At 44.3% G+C, this 23,500-nt stretch overlaps 1 protein-coding gene across 7 annotated transcripts in view; it reads left to right on the top strand.

Moving 5' to 3' along the window:
- The window catches only part of ZSWIM8 (zinc finger SWIM-type containing 8), a 109,008-nt gene that overhangs the window by 51,994 nt on the left and 33,514 nt on the right, over nucleotides 1-23,500 (top strand). Inside the window, exons 12-26 of one of the 7 annotated variants that reach the window (XM_080598070.1) lie at nucleotides 133-312; nucleotides 1,653-1,836; nucleotides 2,395-2,493; nucleotides 3,386-3,510; nucleotides 4,817-5,048; nucleotides 5,782-5,934; nucleotides 6,667-6,889; nucleotides 7,085-7,374; nucleotides 8,108-8,331; nucleotides 8,629-9,111; nucleotides 9,717-9,885; nucleotides 12,219-12,392; nucleotides 13,816-13,935; nucleotides 14,896-15,074; nucleotides 21,720-21,839. In XM_080598070.1, the coding sequence (XP_080454196.1) occupies nucleotides 133-312; nucleotides 1,653-1,836; nucleotides 2,395-2,493; nucleotides 3,386-3,510; nucleotides 4,817-5,048; nucleotides 5,782-5,934; nucleotides 6,667-6,889; nucleotides 7,085-7,374; nucleotides 8,108-8,331; nucleotides 8,629-9,111; nucleotides 9,717-9,885; nucleotides 12,219-12,392; nucleotides 13,816-13,935; nucleotides 14,896-15,074; nucleotides 21,720-21,812 (2,928 nt within the window). In that variant the 3' untranslated portion in view covers nucleotides 21,813-21,839. Of the gene's footprint in view, nucleotides 1-132; nucleotides 313-1,652; nucleotides 1,837-2,394; nucleotides 2,494-3,385; nucleotides 3,511-4,816; nucleotides 5,049-5,781; nucleotides 5,935-6,666; nucleotides 6,890-7,084; nucleotides 7,375-8,107; nucleotides 8,332-8,628; nucleotides 9,112-9,716; nucleotides 9,886-12,218; nucleotides 12,393-13,815; nucleotides 13,936-14,895; nucleotides 15,075-16,353; nucleotides 23,298-23,500 lie in introns of those variants that run through there. The other 6 variants (XM_080598069.1, XM_080598068.1, XM_080598067.1 and 3 more) reach the window with 6 other exon arrangements.

A 23,500-nucleotide genomic window follows, 5' to 3' on the forward strand; every position in this document is an offset into this window, starting at 1 on the left:
GGATACAACAGCATTCCCAGGCATTTCGCATTTACTGTGATTCCGGGCCCTTCATTGATGCTGGTTTTGGGTTGAACTTCTCTGGGTGTCATTCATGTGCCTGATCTTGATTACAAATTCCTTCTCAAACAGGGCAAAAAGAACAAAGTATCAACCAGCAAGCAGACATGGATGGCAACCAACACCTTGTCCAAAGCTGCTTTCCTGCTGACTGTGTTGAGTGAGCGGCTGGAGTACCACAACCTGGCCTTTCGAATAGGAATGTTTGCTCTGGAGCTGCAGAGACCACCTGCTTCTACCAAGGCTCTGGAGGTACAAAACATTTTGAAAAGGCAGTATCCATAAGAAATATTGTGCTGCTTAAATGCTTATGTTTATATGGTTCCCATTTAAACTCTTGAAGCTTGGTTATGCTTTTCTTTTATATGTTTCCTTAAGATTGATTACATTGGGACAAAAGGGGGTGTTCACAAATCCCAAGCACACATTGATCTGCCAGAAACTTGATTAGAAATATCATTTCATCTGGGTTTATCTCCATTGAAAGGAAGATCAGACCTCAGTGCCAAATGGCCTATGATTTCAATGAAGCTACAGACATGAGAACAATAAATGAGGGCAATATATTTTATGAATATTTTATTACAATTGGAGCAGTTTAGTTCTTGTTATCTCAAATATGTTTCCAGTTTGCTTAGCTAATCTAGGGAAGAAAAAGCCATTTGTAAACTGAATTGTATGTGTTTATGTTGGTGAAGTGGTTTGAAGTGTATTCCTTAGGGTGAACTGGAGCAATTGTTTCATGTTTGAAAATTGTTGCTTTACCTGATATTTCATTTGTTGGCCTGTGAGCACATGCACAGCACAGGCATATTGTTTTGGACACTGCCTGATTACTGCTAGGCTTCCTGTTTAGAAAAGAGAAGTGTCCAATTAAGACCTTGTCTATGTGATTTGCAGCCACCTTGCTTTCACTGCAGGATTGAGCAGTCCCTGGAGATGAGTATTATTGCTAGTAATCCACCAAGTCCACTTGTTCCACTGATTATCTGTACTTCTTACAGTCTGATTAGAAGATTAAGTGTGAGATTGGCAGTCACTAGCTACCTAAGCTGTTCCAGGGAAAACAATCACTTTCACACGTTAAAAATGGAGAGAATGCAGGAGTGACACAGAGTAGTGAAATGTGGTAGGTTTCATCCTGGTGTGCTAACACACATGGATGTCACCCCATGCCATTCAGCTGCTAATCAATCCCTCGTCTCTAATGGGTGTATTACTTAACTTATCATGCTTTTTCCTACGCTTGTGAGCCATCTTTTCCAGGGACTTAGCCAGTCAAACACTTCTCCTGATGTTCCTATGAAAGCTGATGCGTTTTTCTGTATGCAGCTCAAAAATGGTAATATGAGTAAAAACTGCTGGTAATATGGTAAAACTGGTAATATGAGTAAAAGCATAAATCTGAGGCAAGACTTGCATTAAACTTGAATGTCTGCGTTCACTGTGGAGGGAATGGTAAAGGTGGCTTGGGAGCTAAGAGCTACTGTAATTTAATAATCGAATAAAAAACGTTGCTTTACTTCAACATATGCATAGGGAAAAATGGTGCTGATGACACCTTCTTCTCTTTCTCTGTGGATACTAACCAGGTGAAGCTGGCTTATCAGGAGTCTGAGATTGTAGCCCTCTTGAAGAAGATTCCCTTGGTCACTAATGAGATGAATACTATTCGAGGAAGAGCTGAAGAACTTCGAGAAGGAACATTATGTGATTATCGTCCAGTCCTGCCTCTTATGTTGGCTAGCTTTATATTTGATGTCCTGTGCACTCCAGGTACTGTCTGCATTGGTTTGAATGTGCAAAGGGAACTTTCTGAGATTCCAGGTCTTGAGAGGGTTTCAAAGAGAAACTGTCTTCAGGATAAGACAACCTAATCTTGATTCTTCCCACACCGTTGCTTGTTCTTCCTTCCGTGCTGCTCTGGAGATAAGAATTCTCTCTTCTTCTGCCTACATTTGAAACTTACCATATTTCAGCACTGTTTGTGTGCTTTTGTAAAATAGTTAAAATGATTAACTTTTCTGCTCTTATGCTGGTTATATTCAGAGGAAGATAATATAAATCTAGTATTTAGAAAAAAAGAACCCAACAATGTGGGATTAGATTACTTACTTGGCATATACCTGGCTGGTTTGGAGGCTTCTGAGTTTAGAGAGAGAAAGTGTGTGTGTGTGGCGAACAAGGCAGTGATGTGATCCTGGAACTGATAAAAGGATTAGGAATAGGACCACCACCACCGGAAGCTCTGCAAATTCAGAGAGCTCAGAAACAACTTTTGCCCTGAGGCCCTAGTTCTGAAAGCTGAGCATTAATTCTCTTGTCTTCTTTCAGTGGTTTCTCCTACAGGTTGTAGACCCCCAAGTCGTAATTGGAATAATGAAATGCCTGGAGATGAAGAGCTTGGTTTTGAAGCAGCTGTGGCTGCTCTTGGTAAGAATCTTTTACAATATAAGTTTTGCCTCATCCATGTTCTGCATCCTGCCTCATTTTGGATGGTGAGAGATGATAGCTGATTCCAGTTTGGTACAAAAATTAAAGGGCTTGCACAGTTTATCAGAGCAAGGTGCAGAAAAATTCTGTACATCGGATTTGAGGTGTCTTTGCAAAGCTGTAAAAAATGGAAGGGTGATATGGGACAGGAACTTGAATGTTAACGTAGTGAGTGTAGTTTAGCTTTCTTCCTGCTCTTTTGTTGTGGAAGAGGTATTGCCTAGGCTTTGATGGAGATGGGTAGTTTCAGAGAACAAAAGTCAGTCATTTCAGAAGAGGTTAGACAAAGATGGTGAAAGACTAGCAGAAGTACTCTCGAGTATTATCATGTACTGGATTCCTGCCTCTCATTTAGCAGCTTCAGCAACAAAGCGGTGGTTATATGCATTATGTTGATGATAGTATATGCCTGTTTTAAAGCTGCCTGCAAAAGAAGGAATTTAATGGATTAAACAAGGCCTGTCCCTCTGTTGCCTCGTCTCTGGGAGGGCAAAGATGAGTTCTGTATGGTGTAGGAATGCTGGCTTGTAGCATCTGCAGAAACTGGAAAAGTTTGTTTCAAGATGAAGTGGACTTGCCTGGGCTCTTTTTTCATGGCATATTATGATCAGGTTGCTCTGATGGTTGTAGCAAGCTTAGTATTCTGGGGACAGACAGCAGCTCCTGTTTATTCATGACCTGTTTTTGAAGTTAACAGTAGAATAGGTAAAATTCTTCTTTTGCCTGACAGTGAGATGAATAAAATAGTCTGAGGTGTATATATAGTGCTAAGGATGTGGTGTAGTCCCATGGGCTCACTTGTCTTTTCATCCCTCTCTTTTCTGGCCTGTAGGCATGAAGACAACTGTCAGTGAAGCAGAACATCCTCTGTTGTGTGAAGGCACCCGAAGGGAGAAAGGTGATCTGGCACTAGCCCTGATGATTACTTACAAGGATGATCAGTCTAAGCTGAAGAAGGTGAGCCTCCCTTTAAAAGGGGAGGGGGAGGTGCAGAGAAAACCATGTTTGGGTTTTGATGGATCTCAGAGTTTTTTCAATGAGCCTAAGTCACTATGTCATGTACTGATGATTTACAAGGTATGTTGTGTTTCTCTTGTCTCTCTGATGCAAAATCTGACTGCACAGTATGCACTGGCCTGGAAGAGGCACTCTTACCAAAGGTTTCTTAAGCTCCAGCTGAGGGATGCTTTCTGACTGTATCTAATGCTTTTGCTTACCTGCTAAACAAGTCCTTTGTCCCAGGGGTTTTCCATGCGCACTCTGTGTGTTGTATGGGGATTGATTCTGTTTTGCTGCAGGGATGTTGGCTTGCTGAACAGTGCATCTAGCAAAACCTTTGTTTATGTTAATCTCTCACCTCTTCTATTTACAAGTTCAATCCACCTGTGCCTTAATTTTCCATACAAGAGAGAGTACAGTTCTGCCCCTCTTCCCCGCCCCGTGCCCCAAAGGAGAAAAAAATATCAAAACTGCTGAAGCTTCAGGAAGGTTTTTTTTTGTTTTTGTTTTATACTCAGAAACACTTCTACCCAGCAAGAATATGTTTAGTGTCTTTCTGTCTTCTAAAGGAGAAGCTCTCTTGCTAGTCTTCTCTGCTATAGGGAATAACAGGGAGTCTATGATATTAAATATTAAAAATAAGTGCTCTGTCACACTCATGGTGTTCATTTCATGTAGAAAGTGAACAGTAGAAATGGACAAACCTAAAATACGTGGTCATGCCTTGTTCCTCAATTCTGTAATAAATAAGGATAAGAAAGTGTTACTGTAGATTAGTAGAAGATAATTTCTCTAGTGTCTGAAAATCTCAAAAGGCTTTGCCAGTTTCTCAGTAATGGTATGACAGGGTTTTTTGGATGATGAGCACAGAATTTTAGTGACTTAAACGAGAACATATAATAACTGGCACTAAATATAGAGTCCTCTGTTCTGTCCTTGATGTGCCAGAATTACTTCTGTATTGTGAGTTCTGGATGCTTTCCAAGTAAATGACTTTTTGAAGTGAAAAGGGAGATAATACTGAGTACAAATGAAGCACTGCTTCCTCAGCAGTGCAGGCCACATGGCTGTCAACTGTGCATAGCTAATCTTTAGTGCAAGATGATGATGCCTGCTTTCAAGAGAATAAACATTTTTCTCCAACCAAATGGAATTTGTTGTCCACCAGGAAGTTGGTTTAGTACTTTCCCACTGTTTCGTAGTGTAATGCCTGTTCTCTTACCTGTCTGGAAAGCTCTTCTTTGTTTTTTCCTTGCTGTTAAAGATTTTAGACAAACTCCTGGACAGAGAGAGTCAGACTCACAAGCCACAGACTCTGAGTTCCTTCTACTCCTCCAGCAAGCCTACAGTAGCAAATCAAAAATCTCCTTCCAAACACGCAGCCCAGTCCACTGCAGCTATCCAGCAGCTTACAGGGACTTCTGTCACTCAGCAACCTGGTGTAAGCCCAGCAGTCCAGAGCAGTCCTGAGAACTTTGTGGAGAAGAGTGCACAGGGTAAGATGTGATTTATAAGGGCTATGCTATGTTCTTGTCTGTATTGAGAAGTAGTCAGAGTGACTTTATATTACCATCTGGCTGCTTGGTCTAGACTGTCATTCCTCTGTTGTTTGGCTGAATGCATTTCTGTACACATCATTGTTGTGTAGGAATTCAAGCTAGTTTTCAGGCTTTCCTATCCTGACCCAGCTGTGTTAGCCAGTTACCATGAAACTACTGTGTTTCTATCTTTTAGGTTTGTATCAGAGGTGCAGTGTTCAAAAAGTCACATACTGAGTCAGGTGTCTTCATGCAAGATAAATAACTAAGATTGCTGAAGGTCATTAGAGATAAATGGGGTATGATTTTCTTCAAGCTGTGCTTGCTCTTCGGTGGCAAGCATTACATCTGTTGGAAAGTGGATGCTCTCTTAACTGTTCCCAAAAAGATCACTCATAACTGAGGATAAATGCAATAAGGTTAAGGTTGCTGGAGCATTTTTCTTGTAAAACTTCGTCCACAGTTGCAGCAAATTTTCCAAATCTTGAGTTAAGCTTAAGTGTTCTTGGCCTGGTATCTGATGAAATGCTTAATACAGAAAGAAAACTGAGATAATCCTACTCATAAATACCACTCATTTTATAAACACCTTGCATCTTTTAATATTTATACTTCTGAAGTGACCACATCTGGTTTTAGAGATGCAGAAACAAACCATAATGTTTACTGTGTCACCATCCTGTTTATGCAGAGAGCTCTCAGAGGTCCCCCTGTGAGCCAGCTGGTGAGTCCACTGTCCTGAAGCAAGAGGGAAAGGTGCCCAGTCGTCTGGCCCTTGGAAACCGAGGTGGATACAATGGGAGATGCTGGGGTTCACCTGTTAGACAGAAGAAGAAACACACAGGTAGGAACTGACTAGTTTGTACAGCATCTAGGGCTGTGCTTAGGCATTGCTCTGGGGTTTCAGTTGTTCCCTTGCTCCTTCATTCCACTTGTCAGCCTTTCCTATACTACAGGAACAGTTGATTGTCTCTGAGGTGTTTGGCACGGCAAAACAGGTTTTGATCCATAGATTTCCTCCCCACCTTCTTCTGAATTGCAGTTTGCCATATGTGTCCTTTTCTCACAGCAGCTGTGTTCTGGGTGATGGATTAGTTATCTGGAACGGAATGTTTGTTGGGCTCTGGGAGCAGAACACTGTGCTCCTGGGTACAGAAACAAATTCAGAGGAGCTGCTGCCTCTCACACTCCTCTTCAGAAGGGTTTAAGTTAGAGGCTTGAGGATATGAAAAATCTTTGTATAAATTGTGCAGCCTCTACCAGAAGGGTACCTATAGAACCTAACTTTGTATGTATATTTGTTTCTTGTTATACTCTGCCATAAAGCTTGGCAGATGGGGTGAGGGGCTGGGACGATGTGAAGGAGGAAATAAAGACAAACACATTGTTCTTGGATTGTTCTGCTTTTTAGTCCAAGAACTGTAAAATGTCAGTGCTATCTGTGGCCAAACTGGCTGACTTAATCTCTTTTAGTTTGCAAAGTTAAATGCTTGCTGACATGACTGATCTTAGGAGTGTAGGTGACATGGGTAGAAGTTTACCTGCTGACTGTACTGTGTTTGTTCTGGTGTTGTAGGCATGGCTAGCATTGACAGCAGTGCTCCTGAAACCACCTCTGACAGTTCTCCAACGCTCAGTCGGCGACCACTACGCGGGGGGTGGGCAACAACATCGTGGGGCAGAGGACAGGACAGTGACAGCATCAGCAGTTCTTCGAGTGATTCGCTGGGGTCTTCCTCTTCCAGTGGCAGTAGGAGAGCCAGCGGGGGAGCCCGTGCAAAGACTGTGGAAGTTGGCAGGTAATGAATAGTGTCACTGCACAGAGTCAACCTCTAGGCCTGATGTCAGGGAACTGGCATGTGTGCATCAGGAAGTACTTCCTTGGGAGAGTTTGCTTTGTCTCCTCTGGATCCTGAAATAGGAACTCTGCACCCAAGTTAGTGAACTTGGAATATTGTTGCTATCTGAAAGTTTCCTCTGTGTGTTTCCCCTAGGTATAAAGGGAGGCGGCTGGAGAGCCATGCTCCTCATGTTCCAAACCAGCCGTCAGAGGCAGCTGCTCACTTCTACTTTGAATTGGCCAAGACAGTCCTCATCAAAGCTGGTGGAAACAGTAGTACCTCCATCTTCACCCACCCTTCCTCCAGTGGTGGGCACCAGGGACCACACCGCAACCTTCACCTCTGCGCCTTCGAGATCGGGCTGTATGCACTAGGGCTGCACAACTTTGTGTCCCCCAACTGGCTTTCTCGAACTTACTCCTCCCATGTCTCCTGGATCACAGGTTACAGCAGAACTTCATCGGGAAGCTTGCTTTTGGGCAGGAAGGGGCGGGGGGTGAGCTTATTCCCAAATGTGATGATGATGATGTGCCATGGTAGTCACGTAAGCTGCTGGCACAGCTGACAGCACAGGCTGAGCACTGGTGATTTACACAGTGTTTTGCTTCAGTCCTCTGAGCCACAGACCTTTCTCAGAAGGTTTTGGGAAAAGGAGGTACACAGACTGGTTTTAACCTATCCTTTGGGGCGTCTGCCAAAGAGATAGACATTTGTAAAGTTTGAATGTGCTCTTTGGCTGTGTTCAGTGTTTCACTTTCCTCCTCCTTGTTTGTACCCAGACCTACTGCCTGCTTTCTACCCACATGGTTTCCAGAGCCTGAAAAACACACCTTTGAAAATTCATGTTTTCCTGACATGACAGAAATAGAGCAACAGTCCAGGCTGTGGTTTCTGGGTACTAAAATCAACTGTAGCAAGTTCCTCTCACTGTGTGAAATGCATCTTTAGCTTAACTTTGATAATGGCACCCTCACTCACTGCTGGCTTATCAAGGGCTCTTCCCTGCCCTGTGTTTTGAGAGGATGAACCTACATTTGACTTGAAGTGTAAGAAGAGCAACTGGGCTCTGTTGCTGCTACTGAAGGAAGTAATGAGTGTATCTCCTTTTGAGGGAGAGCTGACAGGAACTCTGTTGGGCATGGTCAGTAGTGTGAGAGTCTTCTCTTTTACTCTTAGGGCAGGCTATGGAGATTGGTAGCGCAGCCTTGAACATCTTGGTGGAGTGTTGGGATGGACATCTGACACCCCCGGAGGTGGCATCGTTGGCAGACAGAGCCTCGCGGGCCAGAGACTCCAACATGGTGCGGGCAGCTGCTGAACTGGCGCTCAGCTGCCTGCCCCACGCCCACGCCCTGAACCCAAATGAGATCCAGAGGGCTCTGGTGCAGTGCAAGGAACAGGTGAACATCGCGTCAGGGCTGACTAGCACAAGCTGACTGCCAGCATCAGGCACATACTGTTACTTGGGGGCTTGGCTCCTCTCTGCTACTGGATAGCCCTAGTCTTAATTCTGTAGGTTTGTCTTAATAAATAGCTGAGGTTATTTTGCTGCATGGTTGTGATCTAGCTGCTCCCCTTAGCATCAGTCATTTTAGAGTGCCTTGTACTTCTCTCTGGTTGTAGTTTTGCCTTCTTCTGTTTCTGGTTTTGCATTCTTCACTTCACCTCTGGTTTTGCTTTTTTCTCACCACCCTCAGGACAATCTGATGCTGGAAAAGGCCTGTATGGCAGTAGAAGAGGCAGCAAAGGGAGGTGGTGTGTACCCAGAAGTCCTCTTTGAAGTAGCTCACCAGTGGTACTGGCTTTATGAACAGACTGTTGGTGGGACTCCGGCCCAGAGAGAAGGTGCCACGGGCTGCAGCGCCAGCGGTGCGCGGGCTGCCTCCGAAGCAACACGAGGGTTGACAGACAACCGGGTGACCACTGAGCCGACCACTGTAACAGTAGCAGCTGCGGTGACTGCAGCAGCAACGGTCATGCCAGTGATCTCTGTGGGATCAACCATGTACCAGCAGCACACAATGGCAGGGCCAGCGATGGCGCACACACACACGCAGGGCCTCCACCCTTACACCACCCTTCAGACTCACATTCCCTGTAATCCCCAGTATATCGGACACACTATCCAGCACATGCCACGTCCAGCTGTCTTCCCAGTGCCTGGCTCAGCATACCCGCAGGTGAGTTTTGTCTGTAGCTTGTTTATTTACAATAAGTTTGTGTGACTGCTGCCAGAAGAAGTATCTGTGGCTGGGGAGCGTGTGGGGCAGGACCTGCCATGTCTTGAGATTTGGCTTCTGTGCTCACTTACTTGCTGATTTGTGATACCTAGTTAGACTTCCCAGCTCAGCTTTTGAGCTGATAAGGAGCCTTCTGTGGGTGCGTGTAATGTCTCAAGAGAATACAAAAGATAATATAACACTAGTTTTTAATTTTAATTGCCCTATAGTTTCTCAGAATATGCAAGGCACTTGACAGAAAGTTTGTCATCCTGACACTAAATAGAGACTACAGAGGGAAAATTAACAAAAGTTATTTTAACTTCTGCCTGTTTTTGAAAGTTCTTGGAATGTTTTTGTGCAAAGTGATTAGATTTAAATGGAGGAAGAGCAAGCAGATGTAATAGTCATGTGGTGCAAGTTAGTTACTGTGCTGCTTACTGAGCTTCCTCCTTCTTGTAAGATTGGATGTCCCATGCTCTGGGTTTTGTGTGGGGGACATCATGTTTTGAACTTCTAAATGGTCAAATAAAGTAGATATGACTGTTGCTTGTCTTCCTTCTTAGGGTGTCCATCCAGCGTTCATAGGAGCTCAGTACCCTTACTCGGTAACAACGCCATCATTGGCAGCTACAGCAGTGTCATTCCCTGGTGTGCCAGTCCCATCCATGACGCAGATTGCGGTGCATCCCTATCACAGTGAGACAGGACTGTCACTGTCTTCCAATGTAGCGAGTAAGTGTTACAGCCCTGGGCTGGTGGGCGTAGCATGGGAGGTACAGCCTCACGGCTGTACCCCAGCCAAGTCCCGCTCCTCGCCAACATCGGTTGGTTAGGACCAGAGTTCTTGCTCTGAGAAGTTCTGAACAAATCCACCCCGGCCTAAAGATGCGCATGCTCAGGGGCACTGGGGTTCATTATGGGGCCTGATTCAGCTAGTGGAGCTTTAATTTCTGTGTAAATACATTTCCAGTATTGAGATTTTGTCCTCTCTGTTTGGAGATGTCCTGGCCCTTCTGACCTCTAACTTGCTAGACCTTTAGCCCTCTTCCTTTTTTTTTTTTTTTTCCCCCTCAGCAGCCCCTCCTCAGGACAAGGTGAGCATAGATGACCTTGAGCAGACTTGTGATTCCTTTGGGTCAGATGAACAGAGAGTGCAAGAAGCAGACAGTAGCACTAATAGGTGTCTTTCATGCCCTGAGGAATTTGAGGCAGCTGGTACCTGAAATGTGGAACTTCTGTAGAGAGGACAGATGTTTTGGTAGTCATGTCAATGGCAGTCTGAATGACTGCTCACATGTTGTGTTGGGGCTTGAGTGGTGGTGGAGATCCATCAGGTAGTGAGCAGCACTGGAACAGCAGATGTTGACTGAGTTGTGAACGTGTTCTCATTGCCACGGGGTTCTGCACAAGTAAGTTGTGGTTGGACCCAGGCTCTGTTATGCCCTAACTGAAGAGGCTATAATGTCTGTCTGTTTATGAATTTGCTTATCTATCACTTTGTTGCAACTCACTAGGTTCTGGAAACTTGGCATGTGGGAAAACACAAGAGATGTGCTGGCCTCCTTCATATCCAGATTATCAGGAGAAAGGGGATTCTTCTTCAGTTATTTTAAAGTGTGCTATCTTTAATTTCAATGCTGAAAGACACCGCAAAAGGAAATAGAAGAGTCCTGAAGGCCTCAAGATATGAAGAGCATCTTTTGCTGACAGCCTTAGTCCTAGGCTGATGCCGTGACTCTTAACAATGAGAAACCATTTCTGTAAGAGTTATGAATCTTCTAGAACCGTTAACTAATCCTAGAGCACTTAAAAGGATAAAACATCCCCACCCTTCCCACTTGCCATTGTTTATGGTTTTCAGAAACTTGTTTTCAGTTCTTAAAATACTGTTTTGCTGTTCCTGGAGTACATAGGCACATGGTGACGCTCAGGTTCTGGCAACAGTTCAGCTTCGCTCATTCTTGTGAGTTTTTCTCCTCGGCCAGACGTCAAATGTAGCGTGGATTTTGCCCCACTTTGTCGGTTGTTTGGCGCTATGTGTCTGCTTGGCTGAGGAGGTCGGACAGATCTGTCCTGGGAGGCACATTGTTCTCAGTTATTCAGCTGTTCACTAGTAAACATTAAAAAAAAAAAGTTGGAGGAGTCAGGGGAACAAAAAAAAATCAGAATTTGGAGCATTGCCCAAGCATGGTGTAGTAGCACTACAGAGAACCTGTGAAATACAGGTAGCAATGTGCACCCACCTGATGGCATCTCTGCTCGGAAATGCTCAAGAAAACCTTGTTTTTCCTTCTCCATGCCTTTCTTGAGAGAGATTAACTCAAGTCCCTTGTCAGAATACAGCTTACTGGCTCAGAGTTAGCTGCTGTCTATACAAGCTTATGTGGTACAATGTGTAATGGGTTTTCCCTTGAATTTGCCCATATTAGTTTAGTGTCTGAACGTGACAGAACCGTCTCAAGTTTCCTTGCAGTTTTTACTGTAGATATCTGCTGCCAGTGTACGCAACAGCTGTTCTTTATGAGGTTTGATTGGAAGCTAGCCTCCAGTAACGTTCTTTCCCCATAGTATCTGGATGGAGTCATAGCTGACTTAAACAGGAGTGGAAGAACTTTGCAATGTTGGACTTTCTTTGAGAGACTTAATACTGTTCTGGCTCAGTGATTTTCCTCAGCAGTTTCACATCAGATGTAGATGTGCACGTGTGTTTCCTTAAGACAAGAAATCAGAACCAAACATCATTTAGCAATAGCAAAGGCCTTGGAGTGAATACCTGTATTTACGTGTAAAACATGGATGATATGCATGTCCATGGTATACTGCAGAAGAGATGGGCAAGTCTGTAATCAACTCCCTTCAGGCCCTGCTTGCAAATAAAATAGAGATATTCTTAGCCCATTGTATTTCAGTTGTAAGTCTGTGGTTTTTGGTTGCTGTATTGTTCTGTTTAGGGGAACAGAACAGTACATTGGCAGGGGGCAGTCAGTTGAGGGAGATGATGGCCCAAGTAAACCTTATCTTAGGCTTGGTGGTGGGTCCTAATGCTGCTGTTTTGCTCTATTCAGTAGGAAGTGTCCATGCAGGATCAACGTTCCCAGCGATTCAGGGGGCTTCCTTGACAACTCTGTCCTCACAGCCCAACTCCCTTGTTACAGGGGGTTTTCCTGCCGAGGATGAGCAGCACAGTCAGCCTGTGAGCCCCCAGGGTCTGCACTACCTCCACTCCGCATACCGAGTTGGTAAGGACAGCCAAGTGGGTTTCTATGGCCCTCTTGAGAGGGATTCAGGGCAGGGCTGCAGGTTTTCACTGTTGTTTGGCAATTTGCTACTGCACCTGTTGGGGGCGATGGCATCCTAGCTACCTGGGGAAAGCCAGTTTATAATCAGTCATATGTGAAGGCCAAAAATGGAGGCATAGCGATCCTTCCTCCTTTGCTATGAAGGTTGAAAAGTTGCTGCTGAGAGCTATGAGAGCAGAAGAGAAAGCTCAGTGGGTTAGAACTGGGAAGAGTCTTGCCTTTCAGCTGGTGTATTGTAAAGGAGTCCGGAGAGTGTTCTGAGGATGTGATTGTGGAAGTTGTGACGGTTAGAAACAGTGGAGTTCAGTTCCTGCTGCTCACAGATGGTGCAGACACACCTCTAGTTTAATACCAGTTGAGTCTTCAGAGGCAGAGAGGGATGTGACCTGTGCCTCTCCAACTAGGTTGTTGAAGACTGACACAGAGTGTGGGGATGTAATAGTGTTCCTTTCCCAGCCACACTGGTTATGAGGAAATAGTCTCTGCCTTACACTGCCGCTGGTACAGGGATGTCAGTCAGTCGTGGGGTTTGTGATTGAGCGTAGACTGCAGGGAGCTACTTAGATATGGTCACCGTCCAACCCAGCAGGTACTTGGGGAGGGTGGAGGAAGCCTCCCAGGATAAGCAAAGCCAGCACAGGACAGCAAAAGAAGTGAAACAGCAAGAAAATGGAAGAAAAACTGTCTGGATATTGCCTGAGTTTTTGTTGAAAGCTAGAGAAGAAAGTACTTGTCAATCAGAAAGGGGTGCAGATATCATGGGAAGCATCATAGCAGTAAGTAGTAAGCCATGAAAGGCGTTTAATAGCCCGAATAACAGAAAAAGGGGATGGGTGAAGAGGATCTGGAAGATCAAGACCGGCTTTTGCATTACATAGCACCTGCTAGTATTTTAAAGCTGTTTAAATGGGCGCTTGTGTGAGGAACTGTAACAGAATGAGTGAAAAGTTTGCAGATGGACACTACTGCAGCTCACTGTTGGCCTGTTGTCTTTGCAGCTAAGTAGCTTGATTTGGGTAGCCTCTCTGTTGCAAAACTTGGAACAAATCTGTTGCTTTCAGGACAACTTTTATAATGCAGCCTTTGGGGCTGGACCCTGCTGTAGATCCTAGTGGAGTGTCTCTTGGCAGCTCTAGTGAGGTGTGATGGCTGTGCACATTCGCCAGCCTGGAGCAGACCCAGCTGCTTCCTTTGGTGACAGTCTCCAAGGTGGGCCTTCTGTTTCTCTGTGGACTTTTTGCAGCCAGGGAATTTGATGCTGGAGAAGGGCAGGCCAATGAGGTGGTGTTGCAGTGAGTGAAGTGCTAGACTAAGTCTTACAGGGCAGAAGTGCTGCTTGACTCTGGCTGCCCCTCTCTCACAGGGATGCTGGCTCTGGAGATGCTTGGCCGAAGAGCTCACAACGACCATCCCAACAACTTCTCCCGCAGCCCACCCTACACGGAGGATGTAAAATGGCTCCTTGGGTTAGCTGCAAAGTTAGGTAAGGCTCAGAGCAGTACTTCAGCAGAAATCCACTTCTTGGGATTTGGACCATGGGGGGAAAAAAAGCTCTTCTAAGAGTGAAACTTCAAAGACTGGGTGAGCCTGGTATCTGATTCCATTTCTGAGGGTTTCAGAAGATCCCTGTTGCTCTTTCACCCAGGCAGTCATCCCTTTTCTGGGTTCTGTAGGCATGCTATTGAATTTTGAGGCACTGGAAACGCATGGGGTTGGACAGGGCTCAGAACTTCCATTCTGTAACAGTAACTTTTTCTTTTCCCTTTCCACTGTCTCATAGGTACTCCTCTCTTCTTCGTGTGCATTTATGCCTTCTGTGAAGACCTCTTATAGGAGTAGATGTTTAACCCACCAAACATTTGGGTTTTCTTTTCCTTTTTTGGGGGGATTTGTTTTACTTACACTTTGATCTTGGGTCTTTTTTTTTTATCTTACGTTCTTAATTCTTTCATCAGCAGTAAGAACTTAAAAGCAACTCTACAAACAGCCTGCCCAGTGGCATGACTTCTGCTGCTGTCAGGGGAGCTCCACTGCAGACAGCAGTGGGGAAGGTTGAATCTCCTTCCAGCATCCACAAGACTTGGGTGCTGGTGCTGCAGGTGCTTCCTAGATGGGCAAGCTGGAAGAGATAGGAGGAGGTGTGGTGTATTCTTTTCTCTGTAGTTACCTTGCCACACCAGTTTTCTTTCATATCTCTTTTAAAGACAGGTGAACTGGGAATATCAGTGACTGAGTGGTACTTGGACTCTACTTAGACCTGATGGATATATCAGAATAATCTCTTATCCCCATGAGTTTGCTAGACTCTCTTCCCTAAGCCTGCTGGAGGATACATTACCCTGAGAAGAAGGTGCTCCAAGTCCAGGTTCTTGCTGGGAAATGCCTGATTTTTTGAGCGTCTCTTACCTTAACACTGTTGTTCTGACCTCTCCTTCCTGTGCAGGTGTAAACTACGTGCATCAATTTTGTGTTGGTGCAGCCAAAGGGGTGCTGAGCCCTTTTGTGCTGCAGGAGATCATCATGGAAGCTCTACAGCGGCTCAACCCTGCCCACGTGCACAACCACCTGCGCACCCCAGCCTTCCACCAGCTGGTGCAGAGGTGCCAGCAGGCCTACTTGCAGGTAATCTGTGGTCTGTCTTCCTGCCTGGCCGCTGCCAGCCCTGCAGGAACTGCCTGCGTGTGCACGTGCAGAGAGGGGAAGGGGCCTTGGGTACTGGTAGCTGAACTGGTGCGCTGTGTGATGCATGCCTCGCCCTCAGCAGGGACTGCAGCAGGTACAGCTTGCCTGTGTGGAGGCTGCATACAGAGGACCACACTGTGCTGATTCTTTTAAGGCCTCTCACCTCCTGTGCTCACCACACTGGATGGAGTGGTTTTATGTTCCCTGTCCTCTTTCTTTCTCACTCCAAGTGCTACACAGGTCTTTTAAATTTTTCCTTGCTATGTTTTCAAGCCACCTATCCAACTCTTTCTAGCCTTTTTATTCTTTCCTCTTTTGTAGTCTGTCTTCACCACATCGCAAAGCCCTGGCATGGCTGGCTGGTGTGCCAGTGCTGGCATTAATAGGGGAAGTGGCTTGGTCACCTACCAGTACAGATGATATCTCAGGTTTTACAAAGGTTTTACAAGGTTTTTACCAGGATAAATGTGTTTCCGTGAGCCAGCTGCCTGTTCCTCAAAACAGTGTAAACAGGACGCCCTACATACACCTATTTCTCTAAGTGACCATAAGGGTGGTTCTGTAGACATACTGTCCAGGTTTGGTTAGCTGTCCTATCACCTGGATGGTATTTCTGGGAAGTGACAGCTTCTTCACTTGAGCTGTTTTTCTGAGCTCCATTAGGGAAACAGATTTCTCAAAGGCTGGACTGGCAATTTTGGGGCCTTAGTTAATAAACTGATGGAAGTAGCAGATGACAACAGAGTGCTAGCCCTAGAGGTATTTTGTAGCAACTTAGTGCAAACCTCACTCTTGCCATACCCCTCAGTGAAGATGATGTCCAGTGACTGTGCCGGGTCCCCATGTTTAACCTGCAGAATGAATGGTGTGAGGGCTGGATGCTGGTGGGCAATGGAGAAGGGCTTTAGCTGACCCTTTTGCTCTGTACTATGCCACCAAATGGTGCTCACGAAGAAGAGAATGCCTGCTGATGCCGTGTAGTGCATTTTGGTACTCTGAGGGGGGCAGTTGCCTTGGCCACGTTAGGATGTAAGATACATCACTACTGTCTTTTGAGCTAACTCTCCTCTCTGTCAGAGCCTATGAGTCTCGGGACCTCTCACAGGGTAACATGATTGCGTGACGTATCACCTTTGGAGCTCTTGAGTCCTGCTAAGAATGTCACCAGCTTGCAGGTGGTGAGCAGATACCTTAAGGCTTTTTCCCTGTTCCCATTCAGTACATCCATCACCGGCTGATCCATCTAATTCCAGCTGACTACGATGACTTTGTGAATGCCATCCGCAGTGCCAGAAGCGCCTTCTGCCTGACTCCCGTGGGCATGATGCAGTTTAATGATATTCTCCAGAACCTAAAGCGCAGCAAGCAGACAAAGGAGCTGTGGCAAAGGGTGTCTCTGGAAATGACCACCTTCTCACCATGACAGCAGGCAGAGCTCCACGGACACACAACCTTTGCCCCGCATAGTTGTAGTTTCATTTACACCATCCTTCCTTCTGGTGTCTTTTTTATTTTAGTTTTAACTTGTTGGAAACCACTGATTTGATGTATTTATACCATGACATTCCTCTCCAGCACTGTTGTGTGTTGGCGCTCTGCTTTGCTCGCTCTTCTTCCACCTTCCCAGTGGGCTGCAGGCTTCAGAGGCATCAGGTAATGAGAAGGAAGTCGAGCTGGCTGCCCTGTGGCGTAGTCACTGCTTTTTTCCCTGAGCCCCTGGAGGCTGTCCTGTGAGCAGTTTGCAGTGTGATTACGCACGTGTTTGAGGGGTGGGGAAGTCTTGTCTTAAATATTTATTTTGGCATTTATATATATGTAAACTTTTTTTTTTTGTACGGGCTTCTCTTACTCCACACACCATCTCCTGTTGGGAGAGGCTGGGACTGCTGTGCACAGCCAGTGCTCCCTCCATTCCTTTCAGCACCTCCTGCTGAGAGAAGCTGAGACTGGAGTAGCAGGGCCAGGGCCACCTCTGCAGCTTTCTGCAGCAGCTGCTGATGGCAGAGGCTGGAGCTTGGGCAGTCTAAGTCCAAGACTGCCCTGAGCTGCCTGGAGACTGCCAGAAGTGCTCAGGCTCTTTCTCAAGAGTGTCCCTCACTGGGCACTCCTGGCTCTTAGGATGTTTTGATCCTGGTTGTTCAGAGTTGTACAATCGTGTTTCTTTTGGCTGGGGTATTACTCTCCTGTAATCCGTTTCTTATCCCTTGTCTCTTCTCGTTTCCTGATTAAACACTCGTTTTCTTAGACTGACTCTCTCTTCTCTCTGCTGTGATGTTGACAGTGATGCAACCGGCCAGCTGTGTGTCAGTAGGAGCTCCTGTGAGCTGATAGATAGCTGTCTTGCCTTGGGAGATAGCAGCCAGCACAAGGCAGGTGGCCAGAGCCAAAAGTTTCTTGCCTGGTACTGCTCTGAGAATGATGCCTCTCTGCAGAGGCTGAGGTATGTGCTGACTGGGTGGGTGAGGGGCGTGAGCGAAGCTGGTGGCCTGGGGCACCCTGGTGCAGTGTCTACGCTTCTGCTAGCCTCTGGGTTCCTCTTCCAGTGTGGACTGCAGCAATACCGTGTGGTGATGGGCAGCTCTGTATTTCCAAAACCTTATGCAAAACAGTAGTTGCTCGCACTTGATGTAATTGTTAAGGACTAGTGGTGTGCTCTCATGAGTTTTAAGAGGTACTTGGTGGACTATCTCAGAGATCCGATAGGGACAGTGTTGCAGAAAGTTAATTTTAGAAAGCTTTTATTTTTGTGCCAAGGAAATTTAAAAGGCTACCGCCGTCTGTAAGCATACAAGCACAGAAATTTCAGGGTTTTTTAAATCAGTAATCAAAGAATTGATGGATGTTAAGAATCTTAATGTCTCAATAGTAATATATTTTGCTTCTTACTTGGATTTAAGCAATGGCAATAGGGAGCTTTTAGTTTCTGCAAGATAAAAATTTATGCCTGTGTGATCTTTTCAATGATGCTCTTAAGAAATAAGTTAACTAACTAACTAAATAGGGCAAAGCAGATGAACAGGCTCCTTTGGTTTTCTTCCTGTACAACACAGGCCAGTGAGTGTAATCAAGGTTGTGCTTTTGATTGTACAACAGTAACTATTTAAATATCTCCTTGGAGCCCTTTGTATACCTCCATAAGGTGTTCTGCTGTCTAGTTACATGCTAATTATAAATGCTGATGCTTGTAAGAATGTGTTAAATTTTGTGTTTTTTAAACTAATTCTGTGTTGGTTGTGAGCTGCCTGTTATTGAGCACAAGTCCAAGCTTTTGAAAGGACAGCCCCATCTCTGGAAAGTCTAGGTTCCTGGAGCACTTTCTCTGGTTCTTGTATGTTCAGAACTGGGAAAGTAGTTTGGAGAAAAAATGAGTTTTCTAATAAAGTCTAACCTTTTCCTTTCCACTTACACTTAGAGCCTGAACAGGCAAGTTTTCACACTCTTGCAATTAAAATACATCAGGAGCATGAGAACATTGTCACCAGTATCTTTGGTTTGAGGAAATACAGTGGAGCTGCTTACAGTGAGATTAGAATGGAATTTATAGGGAAGTGTACATGCTTGCTTTTTTGTGTAGTTCCCCATAGGTGTATAAGAGAAAAGAAATAGCAATACCCACTTTCTTCCACTGTGCTCAAAACTTTCTCTTTGGTTGTTTTACCTGCTCTAGTTCTTATACAGAGATTGCACTCCTTCCATTTGACAGACCCTGTCAGAGTTGTCTTCCAGCAGCTGCAGAGCCCATGCAGGAAGAGCTAGGGAATCTCACCTCAGACTGACATTGACCAAACAAGCAGCTTAGTGGTATGAGCCACAGGTCAGTAGTTTCAGAAGTTTCCAGTCTTTTCTCTGAAAAAAGAGAGTACTCAGACGCAGCTGTGAGAAAGAGGAGCTGTGTGGAGATGCTGCCTTCTCATTTATTCACATCTGTCTGAACACGCTCCACCCTGGGTCTCTGGACAGGAAGACAGTGAGAAAGGAGATGATTTTTTTTTTCCTGCCATGTGGTGGATAGACTTTTGAAGTAGTCTTTCCCTTATACGAGATTAAGTGAGCACTAGTGGCCCCAGATGTGTTAATTTACCATTAAGTTAGAAAAATTAATTCCCAGTGCAATCTTGTTAGTTTGGTTACTATTCCAGGTGTGGGGAAAGTACGTACGCTCAGAAATTCTGAAGACGCTTCAGCAGAAAACCTGTGAAAGAGCAGAGGTCACAGCCACCTCAAATTCCCTTTGACTTTCAGTTAACCATTGTGTTTTTTCACTCTGAGTACATGTTCTCTACGGTCCAAACCCTCACCAGCAACACATGCTCAGTGCAGTTTAGACTATCTGCCAGGCAGCTGCCTACTCTAGAGTTCTTCCAGTGTAGAAATGTCTTTTATGTAGCTGAGATACTGTTTTATTTTTTGGGGGGATTGGCTACTGCTACTTCTCAGGCTTGGCAACAAATACTGAATTTAGTCAGCATTAATAGCGACAGGTATTTATCCCCACTTATGTGAAGATGGATGAAATTCTGTGACAGGTGACCTTGCAATGGGTTAGTGTCTCGTTTGCTGGAGTCTAATTCATGATCCATTCCTTGAAGGTAGGCGGAATGAGGTCTTTAGATTGTATGTCTTCCTTTGTCCTCTGTTTACAATGACTTTCTCTTCCTTGCCAGATTTACTTTTCTCATGTGAACGTAGGAAATGTTTTTCCTCTCCCCTTCTCTGAAGAAGTTAGTGTCCATTTAGTGTCTTTTCCCCTTACCTGTATGTGGTCTTAGCCTTAAAAATAAAGCTGTATCTAGGACAGTAGCATATCTAGAACTTAATCTTTTGAGCCCTGCATAATTTCTGAGTCTTTAGGGGGTAACATCTTGGCTTTATTGACTTGTTAAATGTGCCACAACTACAGCTGGACTTTTGGCTATTTGGCTCATCAAGAACGAATGGTGTGATATTTTGCTCTTACACAGTGGATAAAATTGTGCTTGGTCCACATGTCTTGCTACAGATACGCCTTTTTTTTTCTGTATGACTCAGGTAGGTACACCAGTCTCTGTGAGAGCCTCCTTCCCGCTGTAGGGGAACATAGAGGACATAGTCACCTTCAATCATCTTTCTTGCCTGTGAAAGTTTTCCCTTGGAAGCCCTTTCCAGGAATGTGAGTTAGCAGAACATTACTTGCCTTTGGACTTCAGTGTCTTTATAGCCAGTGAACAACCTGAGTTGGAGCTGTCATCTGATGATGTGACATGCCTAGCAGGTAGGACTATAGTTAGATGAAAAGTGCATGTCTTTATATGCTTTCTTTACTCTTATTTGGGATATGTATTCTGTGTGCCCTAATTAGAGCGCCATATGACGTGATTATGGTAAAATAACAAGAAAGAGGGTCTTTCTTAAGTAGTTCCTTTTTTGTTTACTACCTTCCCTCTCATGCCCTAGCGTAATTCAGATATGGATTTTGAACTCCTTTCTGCCTCTTGTTCCCTTTTTAAGGGTATTTGAACTTGAGGCAAGGTAGGCAAGGCTCCCGTCAAGGAGCGTCATTAATCTGTGAAAACTGCAAGTGCAGTTTGGGGATATTCTGTGCTAGGGTTTCAGTTTGAGCCTATGATTAATTAAAGTGTTTTCTCAGGGCTAACTGCCAAGTGCAAGCCTTGTGAGCTGTCACAAGGTAACTTCACTGCTGCATATTGTTAATTGTTGGTACAATAATAGTGTCTGTGCTCTGTAAGCAATTGTTTTCTGTTCAGTGTTGCCTGTTTGCAGTTATAGCATAGCTACTTAATACTGTACAGTCTGCACTGCACAATTACTCTATTGCTGTAAGGGGATGGTGAGTTATAAGAAGGGGGGAAAAAATGCTAGTAATGCATTAAAAATCTATTGTGTATAGTATGTGTACATGGATAGCATGCAGTATGAATGTGGAATGGTCCCTCGTAATTTCCTTTGATTTCATGCTTTACTTTGCCTTGTTTAAGTCAACCAGGAGTGTATCACTGTTAGATATGCTGGGGTTTTAAGGGCAACAATTGTGCAGGGCCTTAGTGTCAACACATTGTTATAAAACTTGACATGTGCCTTTTCCAATACTTGACTAGACAGAATTCTGAGAACAGTCTGGTTTATGATCCTTTGTTACCAATGCGAAGTACACTTGAGCTGGATTTCAGCCTGCTCTTGCAGGGTTAGAATTATGGATATACGGTCTGCAAGCATTTTGGAGAGACTAGACAAGTCAATAAAGTGATACGGATGAGAATGGGGAGGATTTGCGTCTTGAAAGGTAAATAGTCTTTACAGCCAACAGTAGTTTGAAGAGATTAATAAATTATTTGCACATATTCCACAACAGTATTGTAGACGAAAACATCAGGCATACTTTGTTGTACCAAAACCAACTTGTGCTTTTCAGCGATGAGTTAGTTCTTAAACTTAACTCTAAATGTTTACTCTCTTTTTTTCTAATTCCACAAGCCATTATGTAACAAGGGGACAGAACCAAACAAGAGTTAAAGCCCAGATAACTGGAGTGACAGTACCACTACTCACTCCATTGCCTACTGAGTGAATGGATTTTTTTCTTCCTAGTGTGAGGCAGCCTGCTGGAAGCACTTGTGTTTGTTAGATTACACTGACTTGGTGGCCTGCTCACAGATGCACAGTGTGTCAGCGAAGGGATGAATGACCAGCTTCATTTGGCATGTTCAGGTTAGTTTGTCATTAACTTTCTTGCCCTGTTATTATTGCTACAGCAAAATGACCAGTAAGGAACCAAAGGAGTCTCTTAGTCAACTGTGCATTTGAGACCACCGAAAAACAATAGGACCAGCTTATTTGCTCAAGATGCTTGTTAGATTAATATAACTATAGACTCCTGTGTTTCTTTCTGGCTTCCAGTATCTGTAGGCTTCTGTCAGGATTATGCCCTGTCATCAATTTAAAAAAAAAAAAAAAAAGGCAATTTTCAGGGATCAGATTGTATGTAGAGTTGAGCTATGCTACCTACATAGAAATTCTTCCAGGACCTTTAAAAGTTTTTTTTAACCTGTTAATTAGAGAATCATACCAGTTGCCAGCATTGCCCTGTGTTTCGTGTACTGAATAAAAAGCAGTCTATTACTAAGTATCTTTCAGATTGAATTCCAGAGGTCATGAATGAGTGAGTAAGTTTCAACTTAATGTTGCTGAGCATTCTTTGCTAAGGTTAAAAAAAAAAAAAAAGTTTTCTTAGCATTTGTTTTGCCCATTCTCACCTGCCATGCACAATTCCAGTTCTGAAGTGATGTTATCCTGCTACTATTTTAAAGTCACGGACCTTTCTGATGGCTCAATTTCCTATGCATCGGACAAAAAAAAAATACATTACAAAACAATTTTCAGGTACTGTTCTGTGATTAACATTATCCTTGTCTTGAAAGCTAACTACTTACCGTGAAGTTTTTCCTTACTGAACAGGGAGTTAAGATAAGGTTTATTTAGTACTTACTTCCACTGTTAAAATGAGTTGTGAGGGTGAGCGACTGTCAGTACCTAATAATCAATGTATCTCACTGAAAGAGACTTCTGTTGGCTTTTTGAAATTAGACCTTCTGATATTGTAAGAGCTTCTTCTAAGATGTGGGGGAGGCTCTTCCCACAGCTTTGAAGGGATGGTGGGAAAATGGGATGCTTCTACAGCAGTGTGCTCTAAGAAGGAGTTACCAGATTTGGGAATGACTCTTCATCAGCTAAATCAGATAAGAACATCCTACACCTGGATCTGGCCACAGCAGGTGATTTGTTTTCCATTAATGTACGCAGTAAAGAACTAGCATAGCATAGAAATGAAATGATCAGTGGGAAGGGAGGGATAAATAACGAGGACACAGAACTGCCTCTTGCTGCCTTGACTGAGGGACCATCACCAGTTTAACAGCCCTGACATTTAGAAAGCCCCTCACATATTTATTCCTGGTACCTTATTATTTTATTTTTTTTTTATTTGAATCTATTTCCTTGAAAATTTACCACAATCCTGAGGTAAAGTATGAAGTAATTGTCTCAGTGACAACCTGTAATGGAGTAAACGAAGGAAGCTGTGTGTAACACCAGCAGTAGCACAGTTCCTGGGATCCTTCTGTGTAAAAAAAAAAAAATAATAATAATACCTGCTCTTTTGATACTGTATTTGTTTCTGAAGTGCCTGGTGAAGTGAGAGCTGAAAGGTGGTTTTACAATTCTGTCACTACTGTGACTAAATAATATTTTCTTACCACTTAGATGTAAGGTTACTGTAGGTCTATCTGTGGGCTGCTGGCCAAGGCCATGTGATGGATGCATGTCTGGACAGAACCTTCACAGCAAAGCTCTGTTGCTGCAGCTGGGAGCTA

Source organism: Anser brachyrhynchus (assembly GCF_964034855.1).
Source record: "Anser brachyrhynchus genome assembly, chromosome: 6".
Lineage (NCBI taxonomy): Eukaryota > Metazoa > Chordata > Aves > Anseriformes > Anatidae > Anser > Anser brachyrhynchus.